The sequence below is a fragment of the Acanthochromis polyacanthus genome, chromosome 14 (assembly GCF_021347895.1).
Source record: "Acanthochromis polyacanthus isolate Apoly-LR-REF ecotype Palm Island chromosome 14, KAUST_Apoly_ChrSc, whole genome shotgun sequence".
Taxonomy (NCBI): Eukaryota; Metazoa; Chordata; class Actinopteri; family Pomacentridae; genus Acanthochromis; species Acanthochromis polyacanthus.
In genome coordinates, this window is record NC_067126.1 from 19,065,086 (window position 1) to 19,082,664 (window position 17,579).

At 40.1% G+C, this 17,579-nt stretch overlaps 2 protein-coding genes across 2 annotated transcripts; both read left to right on the top strand.

Annotated features, from left to right (window-relative positions):
- Positions 1 to 36: 36 nt before the first annotated feature.
- LOC110951550 (mitochondrial chaperone BCS1) lies at positions 37 to 5,320 on the top strand. Its single transcript, XM_022194671.2, has 7 exons — positions 37 to 740; positions 1,209 to 1,348; positions 1,460 to 1,654; positions 2,095 to 2,158; positions 2,277 to 2,449; positions 2,616 to 2,733; positions 3,253 to 5,320. Exons 1-7 carry the CDS (start codon positions 421 to 423, stop codon positions 3,503 to 3,505), a joined length of 1,263 nt encoding a protein of 420 aa, XP_022050363.1. The 5' UTR covers positions 37 to 420; the 3' UTR covers positions 3,506 to 5,320.
- A 3,218-nt stretch (positions 5,321 to 8,538) lies between these two features.
- Positions 8,539 to 17,187, top strand: LOC110951549 (sterol 26-hydroxylase, mitochondrial). The gene is made up of 9 exons (XM_022194670.2): positions 8,539 to 8,818; positions 9,325 to 9,506; positions 12,755 to 12,954; positions 13,559 to 13,756; positions 14,018 to 14,181; positions 14,573 to 14,739; positions 14,961 to 15,042; positions 15,170 to 15,370; positions 16,644 to 17,187. Exons 1-9 carry the CDS (start codon positions 8,552 to 8,554, stop codon positions 16,773 to 16,775), a joined length of 1,593 nt encoding a protein of 530 aa, XP_022050362.2. The 5' UTR covers positions 8,539 to 8,551; the 3' UTR covers positions 16,776 to 17,187.
- Positions 17,188 to 17,579: the final 392 nt, after the last annotated feature.

Sequence of the window (17,579 nt, forward strand, 5' to 3'; positions counted from 1 at the left end):
ACGATATTCATCAAACACAGGAAGTGTAGCAGAGGTCGCTGTCCTACAACTATCACAGCATTACAGCCATACGTTTTGCACATGGGTGATTTAGATAATTAAAGTGCTATATTCAAAGACTGTTTGTACACGGAAATCGGCGAAGCACTCCAAGAGAGCCGTGAGGACAGATAAAGCAAGTCAGCAGGATATTTATTATTTAACATCAACGCCTGCATCATGTTTGCTGGTACCATCTGCTATCAGATTGTATGATCACCAGTTAGCCAGCAGACCAGAATCCATCACTTAGAAACAGACTGGACTGTCACGCAGATCTGCAAATGAGTTGGGATTCCGTGTGTAGGTCTGTGCTCCTACAAAGCTTCACAACAACTGTATGAAGGCTGATTCCTCTTGAAGAGTGCTGAAGCCATCGTCATGCCCCTGTCAGACTTTCTGGACGGCCTGAAGGACAACCCCTACTTCGGGGCTGGATTTGGACTGGTTGGGGTTGGGACAGCGTTGGCAGTGGCCAGAAAAGGTGCCCAGGTGGGGATGATCTTCTTCCGCAGGCACTACATGATCACTCTGGAGGTCCCCAGCAGGGACAAGAGCTACCACTGGCTGCTGAGCTGGATCACCAAGCATGCCAGGCACACTCAGCACCTCAGCGTGGAGACCTCCTACCTGGCACACGAGAGTGGACGGATTCACACGCAGTTTGACTTCCACCCGAGTCCTGGGAACCACATCATCTGGTCAGAAGAATCCTCCAGATGTATTTAAGTCTAGTTTATCATAGTATCAGTACATTTTATATTAAAGCTGGATGAAAACATCTCATTGTGATTTTTCTGGCAAGTAATGCAATTTCATTTGTGATATATTTTTGTCAAGTTAAAAATCAGATGAATATTCCTCGTGGATTTAGAGCATGTGATGGAGGATTACCACATGAGACACCAGCAAAAGTGTGACTGTCACATAAGGAGGACAGCATGAGTTAGTTTTTGCTTTTTTTCATCCTAAATCACTGCTGTTGTGATTTTTTTTTTTGGAATGGTGTCATTGTGATCTAAATTTGAAATCAATTCATTGTTTTTGCATTATATACACAAACTCAGCTTCAAAACTTTACATCATGATACCTAAATATGTTCATCTTATTGATGGTTCTCTTGGCCAACTGCACAACTTGTGACACTGTCATCCATTGTGGTCTGCAGGTATGGAAGGAAGTGGATCAGGGTGGAAAGGACGAGAGAGAAGCAGATGGTGGACCTGCACACTGGAACCCCCTGGGAGTCTGTCACTTTCACCGCTTTGGGCAGAGACAGACAGATCTTCTTTAATATCTTACAAGAAGGTACAGGTTGACAGTTTACACCCTTCCAAAACACTTCCCCCAGTCTTTCCATGTGACAGCGCTGCTTTACTCAGCTGGTCATTTAATGCAGCTGTCAATTCTGTTTTGCAGCCAGAGAGTTGGCCCTGAAGCAGGAAGAAGGAAGGACAGTAATGTACACAGCTATGGGCGCAGAGTGGAGGCCCTTTGGGTTTCCACGGCGACGCAGACCCCTCAGCTCGGTGGTACTGGAGGCCGGTGTGGCTGAAAGGATCGTAGATGACGTGAAGGACTTTATTGGAAACCCAAAGTGGTACACAGATAGGGGTAAAGTATCTCTGGGCTCAACCATACTCATTCACTGCATATGGATGTTGTGTTTCATTTCCATATCATCCAGTTTTATGATTCATTCTTGGTATCATGATGATCATGATGTAAATTTTCCCCTTAAACATGCTAACCCATAAGTGATCAATATCATGCCTTTAAAATCAGCTGATTTTTAAACCTGTTAGTTGATTGTCATACTGTAGAGGACAAAGCAATGAGTGTATGGAATACAGGAAATTGCAGTATTTTTTGAAAATGTTCACAGTGATGTAATATGTATGACCTCTAGCTCTCTGGTTAAAATAGGATAAACAAGGAGATTCGTCCTTTCATTTTTTTAAATGATCATTTTTGTTAAATTGCCTGCTTTGTGGAACAATTTCCAGTTTATCTGTGATGGCCATCTGATTGACTGTGATCCACTGTCTATGCAGGCATTCCCTACAGGAGAGGATATCTGCTGTACGGTCCCCCAGGATGTGGAAAGAGCAGCTTTATGTGAGTATGCTATTAATTTGGATTTCTCCCTCTTTCTGTTTTGCATCTTGGGTGATTGAAACTTGTCAGATATTTGAGTTCAAATCAGCTAATATGCTCATAACTCACTGTATTGCAGCACGGCGCTGGCAGGTGAGCTGGGCTACAGTATCTGTCTGATGAGTCTGAGCGACCGAACGCTCTCAGATGACCGTCTGAACCACCTTCTGAGTGTGGCGCCTCAGCAAAGCATCATTCTGCTGGAGGACGTAGATGCAGCCTTTGTCAGCAGAGACCTGCTTCCCACTGAGAGTGAGTAGCAGGGAGTTTTATTTGCTCACATTTTAGGGTGTAAAAGACGCTGAAATTCAATGTTGAGGTAATCTGTAAAAGTTTTGTTTCTCAGACAGACTTTGTGTTTTGTTCTCGTTTGAGGATGACTTTCAAATCACTGACTTGTGTTTTCTTTGCCTCTCAGACCCTATGGCCTACCAGGGAATGGGAAGACTGACCTTCAGTGGACTGCTCAACTCTCTCGATGGAGTTGCTTCATCTGAGGCCAGAATAGTTTTTATGACCACCAACTTCATAGACAGGTACTGTTGGAAGGAAATTCATAATCACAGTATATAGTACAGCTCCACGAATTAATACAACTTCAACCAAGATTTTTTAAAAAGTGGAGCAAACATGTAATGAAACAGCAAATAAGTTCTGTTTTTATTCTTATGAAAGGTGTGTTTACATTCACTGTTGCTAATCTACATCTAGTTCACAGTCAACTGGGGACACCAAACAAAACTAACACAGTCTAATGTAATAATCCTGCATTAGGTTTTGGCTTCATGAAGTTATATGGTTTGTTTGCATTATGCTCTACTATCTTTAAGTGGCCAGAGTAATATTGCTTTAAAATGTTTGAACAAATTGGACATTAGAGACAGAATTTACCATTATATTGAACTATGCTAAACTGTAACTATCTGATTACAGTGATATCTTTATAAATGGACATTACTAACTAATTTATCATGGCTAGCTAAATGCATGCTTTTACGTGCATTGAGGAGTATTTTCAACCATATTAACTGCCAGTCTGTAATCTCTGCTCACAGGTTAGACGCAGCACTCATCCGACCCGGCCGTGTTGATCTGAAGCAGTACATCGGACACTGTACCGACTGGCAGCTCACCCAGATGTTCCGGCGGTTCTACCCTGACGAACCTGCCTCTGAAGGAGAGCGGTTTGCAGAGCGTGCCTTAGCCACACATTCTGAGATAAGCGCTGCTCAGGTGCAGGGACACTTTCTGCTGCACAAAATGGACCCTGTAGGATCTATAGACAATGTTGCCCAAATTAAAGGATGAAAGGTCGGGAAGGGATTTTGAGACTGATTACTGAATATAAAATAAAAAGAAAAGAGAAACATGAGTAAATTGTTGTCACTTTTCCACTTGAGGTTATTTTATTAGTAAGTTAGATATGCTTTGACACCATAAACTAGGGCTGGACCCGAATATCCGAATATTCGTTTGCTACGGCACTATCCGGATATTTAATTTTGGTATCCGAATATTCGCCCCCCCTTCCCGCCGTCAGATGTCACCGGGCGGAAAGAATATGCAGCGTTACTGTCTTCCCTCCGCCTTCCGCCTACATCGGCTCATCTCGTCCTGTGATCACATAAACATATACACATATGTCTATAACATATACACATATGTCGATGTGATCACCCCCTCCTCCCCCCAGATGAAAATATTCGGAGCTCGTCTCTTCCCTGCACCTTCGGCCCATTTTGACTCATCCCGCCGTGTTCTTCGGCTCATTTCGGCTCCTCCATTCATGTTTGTAAACACCACCCGAATGGCTGGGTGGCTGCCGACTCTGAAGCCACGCTTCACTTCGTTGCATAAACACAAGACAAGATGCTGAAGACCGGTGTTTGGGAATTCTTCAGTTTAACTAAAGACTAAACGAGGGCAAAATGTGGACCCGGGAGACCAGACGAATGGATCCGACTATTCGGGCCGTCTCCACCGCCGCTGCCGCGCCCCCGGTCAGATGCTACGGGGCGGAACGAATATCCGGATATTCGTCTTTAATATGGCCCGAATATTCGGAGGCCAGAAACCACTATTCGGGCCAGCCCTACCATAAACCAGAGGGGGAAGAGCTATTTGGATCCTTTACTTAAGTAACAAGAAAAACCTTCAGAGAGCAAGGTACTCCGCTGAGGGTGCTCAGTCATGGTATGATTTCCAATGGATGAAATCTTTCAAAAATTGCTGGTTCGTAGCGCTTGATTTGTAGTAGGATCACAATCATGTGATCATCAGCAGGCAGCTGACGTAGCGTTCGCTTGTCATAGTTACAGTGACGCTGTGCCGCTATCTCGCAATGAAACAGAAATCTTTACCAAATCCGTGGATCCAGACTATAAGCGGCATCACTGCCAAAATCTAATCACTTGATCCTTGTGTCATTTCTGAGCTTCCCTGAAAAGTTCATCCAAATTTGTTTGTCCGTTTTGAGTAATGTTGCCGTGTCCAGCTCTCCTAGAGTAACTGCCTGCTCCTCCATGCTCTTGAGACTGTTCTGGGAGACACAGCAAATCTTTTGGCAATGGCACGTATTGATGTGTCATCCTGGAGGAGTTGGACTGTCTGTGCAACCTCTATACGGTCCAGGTATCGCCTCATGCTACCAGACGTGACACTGACCATAGCCAAATGCAAAACTAGTGAAAAACAGAAGACATGAGAAGGGAAAATATGTGAGTGGCCTTCACCTGTAAAAAACATTCCTGTTTAGGGGGTTGTCTCATTGTTACCCCTCTAGTGCACCTGTTGTTAATTTAATTAACCTCAAAGCAGCTGAAAGTAATTAAAAACCGTCTCTGTTACTTACTGGACCAGATCAGTATCCAAGAACTGTAACTGACTTGATTCAATTAAAAACTGTTCCTTTCATTTTTACGAGCAGTATTGTATGCTATTATGATAATAATAGTGAAGCATCAGTGTGACAGCAGCCTGTTACCTTCTTAGCTGCTGCAAATGGAACTGATTTGAACTACTTTGTTTTATCTAGTTTTATATACATGGATGGCAAATAAGTCTGAGGGTTTCAAACATGATTAATAGGAGCAGAAAGAAGAAAAAATAAAGTTCTGAAACAAATCTTTTTGGAGTTTCAAGACCTTTCGCTGTATCTGAGATTTTTGGTGAATTGTTGTTTTTTTTAATGATGAAACCATGTGAGAATTTTAGAAAGAAAAGTTAGTATTTGGTGGAGCTGTTAGCTTACAGACATCTTAAATGTGCCTGACTACACACTGCTTTTTGGAAGAAGCTAAAAAGGTTGGAACCCATTGGTTTAAACTGGTTTTAATAATATGTTGAACTGTATTGTTCACTGGCGTAATGTAGTCGAGTAGAAAGTACTACATCTCTCTGAAATGTCGTTGAATGGAAAGCATAAAGATGAGATAAGATAAAACATCTATATTATCTATGTGCTACTTTATGCTCCCACTCGCAAAAAATAAAAGAAGTAATTTTTCTCAAAATTACTTTTGTAAAGGATTTAGTTATACTCCACCATGATGGTAGACTGTACATGCAGGCTGATATCAAGTACACACGTGGACAAAATTGTTGGTACCCCTCAGTTAAAGAAGGAAAAACCCACAATTCTCACTGAAATCACTTGAAACTCACAAAAGTAACAATAAATAAAAATGTATTGAAAATTAAATAATCAAAATCAGCCATCACTTTTGAATTGTTGATTAACATAATTATTTAAAAAAACAAACTAATGAAATAGGGCTGGACAAAAATGATGGTACCCATAACTTAATATTTTGTTGCACAACCTTTTGAGGCAATCACTGCAATTAAACGATTTCTGTATTTGTCAATGAGCGTTCTGCAGCTGTCAACAGGTATTTTGGCCCACTCCTCATGAGCAAACAGCTCCAGTTGTCTCAGGTTTGATGGGTGTCTTCTCCAAATGGCATGTTTCAGCTCCTTCCACATATGTTCAATGCGATTCAGATCTGGGCTCATAGAAGGCCACTTTAGAATAGTCCAACGCTTTTCTCTCAGCCATTCTTGGGTGTTTTTGGCTGTGTGTTTTGGATCGTTGTCCTGTTGGAAGACCCATGACCTGCGACTGAGACCAAGCTTTCTGACACTAGGCAGCACATTTCTCTCCAGAATGCCTTGATAGTCTTCAGATTTCATCGTACCTTGCACACTTTCAAGACACCCTGTGCCAGATGCAGCAAAGCAGCCCCAAAACATTACTGAGCCTCCTCCATGTTTCACCGTAGGGACAGTGTTCTTTTCTCCGTATGCTTGGTTTTTGAGTCTATGAACATAGAGTTGATGTGCCTTACCAAAAAGCTCCAGTTTGGTCTCATCTGTCCAAAGGACATTCTCCCAGAAGCTTTGTGGCTTGTCAACATGCATTTTTGCAAATTCCAGTCTGGCTTTTTTATGAGTTTTTTTCAGCAGTGGTGTCCTCCTTGGTCGTCTCCCATGAAGTCCACTTTGGCTCAAACAACGACGAATGGTGCAATCTGACACTGATGTACCTTGGCCTTGGAGTTCACCTTTAATTTCTTTGGAGGTTGCTCTGGGCTCTTTGGATACAATTCCAACGATCCGTCTCTTCAATTTGTCATCAATTTTCCTCTTGCGGCCACGTCCAGGGAGGTTGGCTACTGTCCCGTGGGTCTTGAACTTCTGAATAATATGAGCCACTGTTGTCACAGGAACTTCAAGCTGTTTAGAGATGGTCTTATAGCCTTTACCTTTAAGATGTTTGTCTATAATTTTTTTTCGGATGTCCTGGGACAATTCTCTCCTTCGCTTTCTGTTGTCCATGTTCAGTGTGGTACACACCTTTTCACCAAACAGCAGGGTGACTACTTGTCTCCCTTTAAATAGGCAGACTGACTGATTATGAGTTTGGAAACACCTGTGATGTCAATTAAATGACACACCTGAGCTAATCATGTCACTCTGGTCAAATAGTTTTCAATCTTTTATAGAGGTACCATCATTTTTGTCCAGGCCTGTTTCATTAGTTTGTTTTTTTAAATAATTATGTTAATCAACAATTCAAAAGTAATGGCTGTTTTTGATTATTTAATTTTCAATAAATTTTTATTTATTGTTACTTTTGTGAGTTTCAAGTGATTTCAGTGAGAATTGTGGGTTTTTCCTTCTTTAACTGAGGGGTACCAACAATTTTGTCCACGTGTGTAGCTTTTCATGGTGTGAAAGGTCTCTGATTTAATACACCTGCTATGTCGCATCATTTTCTTCATTAACTTGAAGTTTAACCTGACCACACTGGTGTGAATGCCATGACAGCATGACCTACTGGACAGTCTACACTGGTGCTGCAGACCCGTCATCTTTCACTGCATGTACAGGCCTTGTGAACTATAGTACTAGTGACTTACACACAGCTGTTCAGTCTTCTTTATTCAGTTGCATGTGCTCTGACCAAAACTAGACAATCATAAGGTCTTCTCCCTGATTTACAGATTAAAAAAAACAAACAAACAAAAAAACAAAAAACCTGTTCCTAAGCAGACATGTAGGAGGTTGGAATGCAAATCAAAACTGGGTTTCCACACGTCGTTGCACAAACCTGTTCGATTACAGGTGTCCTTTGTTTGCTGTCAGAGCATTATATTTGTCTTAATCAGTCAGTATAACGAGCACAATCCATGACGCCTTTGTCAAATGGACTCAAATGCAGCCATCTTGTCTTAATGATCACTATAATTTAGGTATCTCATAAAATTAATCACTCGTCCCCAGCTATTTTTGCAGAACCAGTTCAGTGTTACAATAAGTTAATTCCTTAATATCCTTTGACTTAAAGAAATTTGAGACTATGCCTTAAGATATTACTCAAGCTGGTCTTGGCTCCTAAACCTACTACTTGCATTCTTGACTGTCTACCAGTCAGACCTGTAAAAGATATCTAGCCAGTTTTGGCTAAAAACACGTTTTCACGTTTCCTATTAATTAAAATGATTCTATTTGAGAATCAGGAGTCCATTATTGTTCTATTATTCTATACTGATCAACTTAATGTGTAGCTGAGTCTGACCTTGTGGCTTATCTGTGACATTATGTGATATGTGAGTCTATGTGGTTCAGATCAGTGTACAGTTCTAAACTCTCTGATTACTTAGGTTCTCATCAGGAACTTTGTTATTTAGTGGTTTTGTGGTAACTTTTATATGTATTTTATACATGTGTGATATATTACAAAGTTCCCTACTTGCTTTCCTTATCACATCAACTATAGGGCTGTAAGGGTTAAATTTTCTTTGAGATGTGGCCCCTCCCTGCTCAGTTCCTCTACTGGTTGTAACAGGAGCAATGTGTTTTTGCCATTCTGCCCTCATCATGGCTGCACTGCTGTCCTGCAGAGTGTTGCTTAGGAGGGGCAGCTGGACTCTGCGCTGCCCTGTCACTGTGTCTCCAGTCTGCTCCAGGGGTGTGAGAAGATCCTCGTCTGCTCCAGGAGCCCTCTCTGCTTTCCAGGACAAGCCTCGGACAGTGGAGGACCTCCCACATGTCAGCTTCCTGGAGCTGCTTTACAGACTGATATTTCAGGGATTCCACAACCGTATGCATGAGCTGCAGGTATGCCAGGCTGCACTGCACTGCTGGCCTATATGCAAAATGTGGTGCTTGTTTCCTATATGATGCATTCATGAAATCCTGAATAACTCAATTGACATGCTGGCCAGTTTCACTATTTATCTGAGGACTTATTGTGTTGGGGTAAAATGCCAGGCTGGTTGCATTACCTTTGTTTCTATAGTAACCTCCAGATAACAACAGCAAGTGTCAGCTGACTCTCACAGAGGGATTGTTGTTTATTCTCGTTGCAGGGTGACTTTTTGTGAGGTCAGCACAGTCACAGCATTCAGTCCCTTTCTCACAAGCTCAGACCAGTGATATCTGCTTATCAAATGTCCAGTATTATTATTTTACAATTACATACCACGTTGCATTTGATTGGCAAGACAGCTTATCAATGGGGCAGCATTTAAAGTTCGTCTTCTGACCTCATACATTATGAGACTGCTTACACACAGGTTTCTCTGTTGAGTCATGTGTCTCACATTCACATTGTCTACTACCAGATCTATGAGAAGCAGCTCTATGGGCCTATATACAGAGACGGACTTAAGTCGGTGTCAGTGAACACCCCAAAGCTGCTGGAGGAGGTCTTGCGACAGGATGAGAAGTTTCCTTGTCGAGGAGACATGTCCCTGTGGAAAGAGTATCGTGATATGAAAGGATATGGCTATGGGCCTTTCACAGAGTAAGACCACCACATTCTGTGTGACATGCACTAATTTTCATTTCCTTGCAGCTGCTACCTCACATTGAAAAAATCCTTAATCCTTGTAAAACTTGTAACACTTAGAAGCTTTGGTTATTGAAAAAGTTCTGACATATGAATGGTTGATGATTGGAATGATTCTGACCTCTTGGTATCAGTGAGATTACATAAACTTGTGGAATTCATGCAAATTAAATTTTGCAGTCAATAAAACAAAAGTGGGGTCAACAGATACTTAGATATTCTGAAAATCATGGACACAAGTTGTTAGGTTGATATTTAAAAAGTGATATTTTATATTATTATGAGATTATTTGGACATCCCACTGGCCTACTGTCTTTGTTCCACTGTGGTATTTTAGTGACATGTGAGCATCGATGCTTTCAGACTTTAGATTTGGGACATTCAAATAAAATGATGACAGCAAATGTAATGCACTATATAGTAAATACAGAATGGATTCAGACACAGCTGCTGTAAAATGGTGAGCCATTTATATTATGTTAGTTTTCATTCGGTTGTGTGTGCTACAGAAGCAACTATAATGGCTTGCTTTGACACAAACCATTATAAAGGATAATTCAAGTTTATCCAAACCTGGCTTAGTTCCCATTCGTGTGATTGTTGTGCTTCTGTGGGTCATAACGTTGCACACACAACCTCCTCTAAACCAGTCTGCCCAGATTATTGTACAGGGTGATGAGGTCAGATGGGAGGTGCCCGCATACAGAGATCAGAAATGCAGTTAGCAAAAGCATATGACTAATTTCTGTCATTATTTTCCTAAAAAAGAAACATGAACAACAGAGGTGGCGAATGCAAAGTTAACATGACCCATAAAGCCACATCAATGGATAACACACCGGGTTAAAATAAACCAAAATAATCTGATCGGATACGTGTCCCATTCTGTTTGCAACTCAACTTGTCTGTATCTATCTCTGGTAACTTTTCCATTAAAATCACATTATTTGCTTGCTTTAGCACTACTAGATGTTTTAATTTAAACCTCAAGAGTAAATTTTGCTGTTTCTCTATTTCCATTTTGATTTCCCAGCCAAATCTAACCACTGGCCTAAAAGGCAGTTCAAAACTTATGTTCTCAAAGATTGAACACTTTTTTTCCAGACTGACAAAGCATGAATGATCACCAATAATTATATTAGATTTCGGGGTCAGAGTGTTGATTCGACCCCACTAGCTTTTGAGGAAGCTGCTTTAGGTGATGTGGTTTTGAATTACATAGTGCAGCACTATCGCACACAGATATACAGTTGTCCAACTCTGATGTATCATACATTGGAGCTCTTAACTAAGTGATTTGAGTTATGTAACTACCGTAGTTAAGTAACAGACCGTGGGATTTGCAGGATTAATCTGGTATTTGTATTAGTTACCCTGCATGCCCTTCTACATTCTCACTGCTTTCTGAACATGGTCACTGTAGCTGGAACTGGTTTTAAGCTCTTTAGAAAAGGCAGTTTATTACCGTTCATTGCCACATAGAATTTACGGCCTTATATATAGGTGCATCTCATATAATTAGAATTATGGTGGAAAAAATTCAATTTTTTCATCAGACAATGCTAGAATCGAAAAAATATATCTATCTTCTAGACTCGCACATTACATATAAATACATAATAACTGAAGAATGGCAAGCCGTTATTTGTTGTAACTATTAGAATAACAGCCTACAGCACTGGACTTCAACAAACTTTGATCCTGTTGCTCTCCACTCTTCCTCCAGACTAGGACCTTGGTTTCCAAAAGAAATGTAACTCTCATCTGAAAAGAGAACTTTGGACTACTTTGCAATGATTTCACAACAGGAATTCGACAGTTGTAGCCCATTTCCTGGACGCATCAGTGATGCCTCTGGATGCTCTGCCTCCAGCCTCAGTGCACAGTCTTGAATTTGCTTTTCCTTTCTCAAGTCTATAATCATCCCTTTTGTTTATTTTTTTGCCCTTTTTCCTACCACACTTTTCCTTTCAGTTAACTTTACATATCACTCTGTAAACAACCAGTCCTTTCAGCAGTATACTTTTGAGTCTCACCATTCTTGTGGAGGCTGTTAATGGATGGATGGATGGATAGATAGATAGATAGATAGATAGATAGATAGATAGATAGATAGATAGATTAAACCTTTATTAATCCCACAGCGGGGAAATTTACATTGTACAGCAGCAAATAGAACATTTGAATCAAAAAAATCAAAAAATGATTGTCTTCTGGACAGCTGTCAAGCCAGCAGGCTTCCCCATGATTGTAGTTGTGTGTGCTCAACCAGATTGATAATTTAAAGGCTGTTTGCATGTGTTCTGCGTTAATTAGCTGATTTCTGCTCTATACGATGCACCTGTATAACAAACCTTGATCACATCAGACAGTTTAACATAGGAAAAGCACATTAATAAATAATAATACTAATGATGACCGAATTCCATTTAGTTGCATCACTATTTGAAGCCAGTTGTAGAAGACTTTTCCTTAATGCTTTCTTTAAATGCTCACTTAAGTAACTAAGTTTTCCTCCTTATTTTGGTCTTACACTGCTGGAATCCCTTAAAAGATGACATTCCTCAAGTCGTATCATCTTTTATCTTTTGACCTCTTTGGTTCTCTGGTCTTCATCTCTGCTGCTATTTTACAAAACAATCTATAGGACAACTTTTTGAGATGATAACAGATTTCATAACAGATTATTTTCAGTGCAGTAATGATTGATTGTTAAGACATTCTGTGCAACACCCCAAATAGAAATTAAGCGCGACATTTAAGGAGAACATTTTTAGTTTTGTGCAAATAGTTTCAGGATTCGTGATACTTTTCATAGTGACTCACTGTCACCCTGTCATGACTTACAGACACACATTAATTCAGTGTTTGCCGCCTGTGCTTTTCTGCTATTAAAACGTCTGCCAGGTGTAGTGAATGTTGTGTGTCTGCATCATCATCCTTGAGGATGTCTTTCAAAATCTCTTAACGTCAAACATTTTATTAGCTGAAACAACAGTTCATGTAAAGCTGCCACATCTTGTATTTTAAAGAGAAACTTTAACCAGTCTAATAATCCTACCTGCACTGAGGCTAGTGGTGATGCCATACTTTTACATTTAAACCATCTCTGGACTCTGTGTTGAATAGTCACTTCTGTATTTCCATCACACTTGTTTGGAAACCTAGAGCAGTTTCCTCATTGTGACCTTTTTCTCTTTAGGGAGGGGGAGGACTGGTACCACCTGAGGGTGGTGCTGAATAAGCGCATGCTGCACCCGAAGGACTCTGCCCAGTATGGTGGGATTATCAATGACGTGGTTAAAGACTTCACCAAGAAGATCTGCTATCTGCGCCAACGCAGCCCGACAGGCGATTTTGTGACCAACGTGGCCAATGAGTTTTACCTGTTCTCACTAGAGAGTATGCAACAAATCTGAAAAAACAAACAAACCCCAAAACATTTATGGATCACCCTACAGTGAAACTCCTGTATTTCACTTGATTACTGTATACATAGAGGAGTATCTTATATGCTAAAATCAACCTCACTGCTGAGTATTAAAAAAATACATTTGATTTTTGGGGTAACTTATGTAACAAATGTAAGCAGCCAATCCTGTTAATTTACAAGGTAGGGCTTTCTTTATCAACATTTTTCTTCAGAATCAGCTTCAGGTTCAAATATATATGGCCAAATTACTCCAATATGCCATTGTCTAACGTAGAGTACTGTGTCTGATCAGACTCATCAACCAAGTGAGCTGGAGTGCTCGAGCTACAGCAAGTCGAGATAGGCAGTGCAGTTACATCTGCTCATTTTAAGACAGCAAGGGATTATTTTCCTAGAAAAACTCCAAATTATATTACATCAATAGAAACAAATGATTTGTTTGGGGTTCAATCAATTATAAAGGAAGGACTATAAAACTGCACACACTGCTGGTGTGGAGTGTGGCATCAAGTGCACTGAGTGTGTTTATTTAAATATTCTTTTTGTTTTTTTTCATCCTCAACCTGGACTCAGGTATTGCCTCCATATTGTTTGAGACCAGACTTGGGTGTCTGGAAAGGGAAATTCCTGGTGGTACACAAGAATTCATCAACTCTATAGCCCAGATGTTCTCCAACAGTACGGTGGTCATGTTGATTCCTAAGTGGGGCCGTAACCTCCTGCCTCACTGGAAGCACTATATGGCTGGCTGGGAAGGCATCTTCAACTTTGGTGAGTTGCTTTAACCTTACAGCCATTTATCTGTGCATCATTGTCACATTATAAAAGTGAATGTAGTGTACGTTATTATGTAGGCTATAACAGAACAACAGACAGATGCTAGTTGCTTTGAAACGCTGCTTTAAAACGCTTTGACCAAAGTGAGCAACACTGCATTTCGTTTACTGCAAACAATCCCAAATTATGACACGTTCATTTTCAATATTTTGTGTCGGCATAAATGAAACACTTCCATTTTTGCCCTTATTCTAGCGAAAGAGTTGATTGACAAGAAGATGGGAGCCATCCAGCAACGAATCGAAAACAACCAGGATGTGGAGGGCGAATACCTGACATACCTCCTCTCAAAAACTCAGATGAGCACTAAAGATGTGTATGGCAGCATCGCCGAGCTTCTCTTAGCTGGAGTGGACACGGTAAATGAAGTACTCAACCAGTCGCTGTAATAGGAACTTTTTCTGAGCCCCATCTATAGCCAAACCAACGTTTTATGCCAAAGTCTTCTACAGATATGGATCACCAGCACACCGCTCCATTGGCTATGACATTATCATAAGGCTTTCATCAATGGTTCTTCCAAAAACCTTGCCTGCATTGTCTACCTGTGCTATGATAAATTCTAAACATGCCTCATACTTTTCTTGATGTATTTAAAGACATTCTGTAAAACAAGAAGCATCAATGTTAAAACATAAGCAGGTCTGCTACTCAAATTTCAAATTTTTCTTCTGCATACTCATGTAATATATTTACTGTGTCTATGTGTCTTTCTGTCTGTTTACTTTTTGACATTTGTTTACTGCCAAGACCTCCAACACCCTTACGTGGGCTCTGTACCTGCTGTCCAAGAACCCTCTAATCCAGGACAGACTCTATGAAGAAGTGTCCACATCAGTACCAGCAGACCGGGATCCCACAGCAGCAGAGGTCACTGGCATGTTATACTTAAAGGCTGTTATCAAGGAAACACTCAGGTGAGACTGGTTGGACAGGTTGTCATGTTCCATGACTGGATTTCAGCTGCTACTGAAGCCAATATTGATTCGAAAACATCTACAGGCAAGGTGATCTAGATTTATTCACTTAATTACATGTCATACAATCCCACATACTATCTGTTAATATGATTTCTTCTGCATCAGTCAGCTACCAGAATACAATAAATGATATGAAAATATAAATTCTTGTTTTACAGGATGTATCCTGTGGTTCCTCTGAATGCAAGGATCTTAACAGAAAAAAGTGTTACTATTGGTGGATATCAGTTTCCAAAGAAGGTAAGTCTGTTTGTTTAGCCATTTAGAGACTAGTTTTTTATCTGAGCATGTGTTACAGCTTCAAGAGAAATGTACAGGAAATTCTAAAGACTTTCAATAATTCATCTTTTAATTGTTGTTTCTCCAGACCCCTTTCTTGTTTTGTCATTATGCCATCAGTCATGATGAGGACACGTTTCCAGAGGCATTCACATTTAAACCAGAGAGATGGCTCCGTGACGGCCGAGAGAGGCCAAACCCCTTTGGCTCCATCCCGTTTGGTTTTGGAGTGAGAGGCTGTGTGGGTCGCCGGATTGCTGAGCTTGAGATGTATTTGCTTCTATTTCAGGTAAGTGACAAGTGTAGAAAAACCTTTTGCAACACCTATAGAATACACAAGATTTGATTTAAGCCCTGGTGCTATCAAATTCCAGGGAAACATAACTTTCAAACCATGGGTATTAGGGAAATGTTTATGGGGATTGAAAATCAAAGATGAAAGATTATTTCAGTATTAGAACGTTTATATTAGGACCTGTCTGATTTGTTGGGCTGCCAATAAGTACCAGTCTACCAGATGACAAAATTCATTTGTCAGTTGGGTTCAGTTTCACAGCCACACTCACATATGATTACTGTCAGGCTTATTGAATCTAAACATCACTAAGTGGAACCTCTGTGGCATTGTGAAGCAGCTAAAGGGTTTTAAAAAGCAGGATTTGATTCCACAGTCTAAAGAGATTCAAGAACCTATTCAGAACAAAGTCATTGCTCAGGCTCTGAGACTCCAGAGAACCATAGACATGATCCACAAATGGAGAAACATGGAACAGTGGTGAACCTTCCCAGGAGTGGCCAAATGACCAAGATTTCTCCAAGAACACATTGAGCCAGGAGGTCACAAAAGTATTCAAAACAAAAATAAAACAAAACTCTTCTATAGAAAAAAGTGAGTCAAAATTCCTCCATGACGATGCAAAAGACTGATCACAAGCTATCATCCTAAATGATCTTCAGACGAGTAGATGCTGTGGGAGGAAGATATGCCAGGACTCTCTGCCCTGATCGAAGTTAGATATTGTCTATTCTGACGTGACTAAACAGACTAGTTGTCTCCGTATTGGTCTGTAGTCTAAATCTGACCTTCTCCCAACCACAATATATACCCAAAGATCAGAGAATCTTCAGAACTGACGCTCACGTTGCTTGTGTGTGCTGCTGCTCCACTGGTGTCATTTCTGTTGCAACCTAAGTCATCTGAGTCTCCAATGTGTCTCCCTGTGTCTGCCTCTGCATCCTCTCTCCACATCGCTGAACTTCCACAACAGAAATTCAGTTAATAGGAGCTCCGTCCGTGTGCAGTTAAAAACACAACAGTAAGATAAAAGACGCTAAAAACCTCTACAAAGATAACGGACAATTTGAGGTTATACTGGTCCTTCTTCACATTCCACACAGCAATTTGTAGTCATTGCTAACAAACATTATGACATCATGATTTATTTAAGTAGTAGTTTTGGTGTAATTGATGCAGAAATTTGGAGGTCAGTCTTTTGGCTTTGTTTCACCCCGTCAGATCTATTATCATGTAACTTCAGCAACATTACTTTTTATTCCCCCAGCTAATCCGGCAGTTTGAAATCAAACCAGACTCCTCAATGGGTGAACTGAAGTCCATCAACCGCACCGTTCTGATACCAGACAATCAACTAAACCTGCACTTTGTGGACAGACATTGTAAAAATGCATTCTGATTTGGTTTTGCAGATTGTTTTGAAAGAAATGTTAAAGAACAAACTGTCTGTATGTCTGTAATAATTGCTGATGTATTAAGTGAATCAGGCAGGAGGAGCAGTTTTGAAACCTTTTCTGTAAATAAATGCAGGTGAAATTATAAAATACACGTTTGAACTTGCACAGCATTTTTGTTATCAAAATGCCAAAATGTCATTATCAAAGGACTGCTCGCAGTTTCACATGCTTTTCTATTTTTACCATTAGTAATGGTCACATAATCTTAAGTGCACATGGCATATATTTGCATCATTACCAATAATGACAGCATAAAACTGTGTCTGTAGATTAATAAGGTGAATCAAGTGTCATCTGGGCTTACATATGTTTTATGTTTCTAAAACTAGTAAAAAGATATTTTTGTGAACACTATTTTGCTGTTTTTCCCCATGTGCTCACTCCATTTAAAATCAAAGTTGGCATTGCATTCCATCTTGGGATAATGATTTGCATTTTTTTTAAATTTGAAAATCAATTTAAAGAGCAGCAGTATTTAAACTGTGTGTTTTTTCTGTGATCATGTGTGAACTGACAACTTAAGCCTAATTTCTGTTCTTCTTGTAGCAAATTCACCGTCAGAAGTATAACCACATTATATGACTTTCTATATTACAATAAAACCGTGTATCTTTTGCATTCAATGCTAAAATCACAACTGCTACATTGAAATAAATGCTGAATAAGTCAATAATTGCATGCATAATAAGAATAAATCCTTCTCTATAATGACACTGTTATATAAATAAAATAAGGGAGGTGGTTAG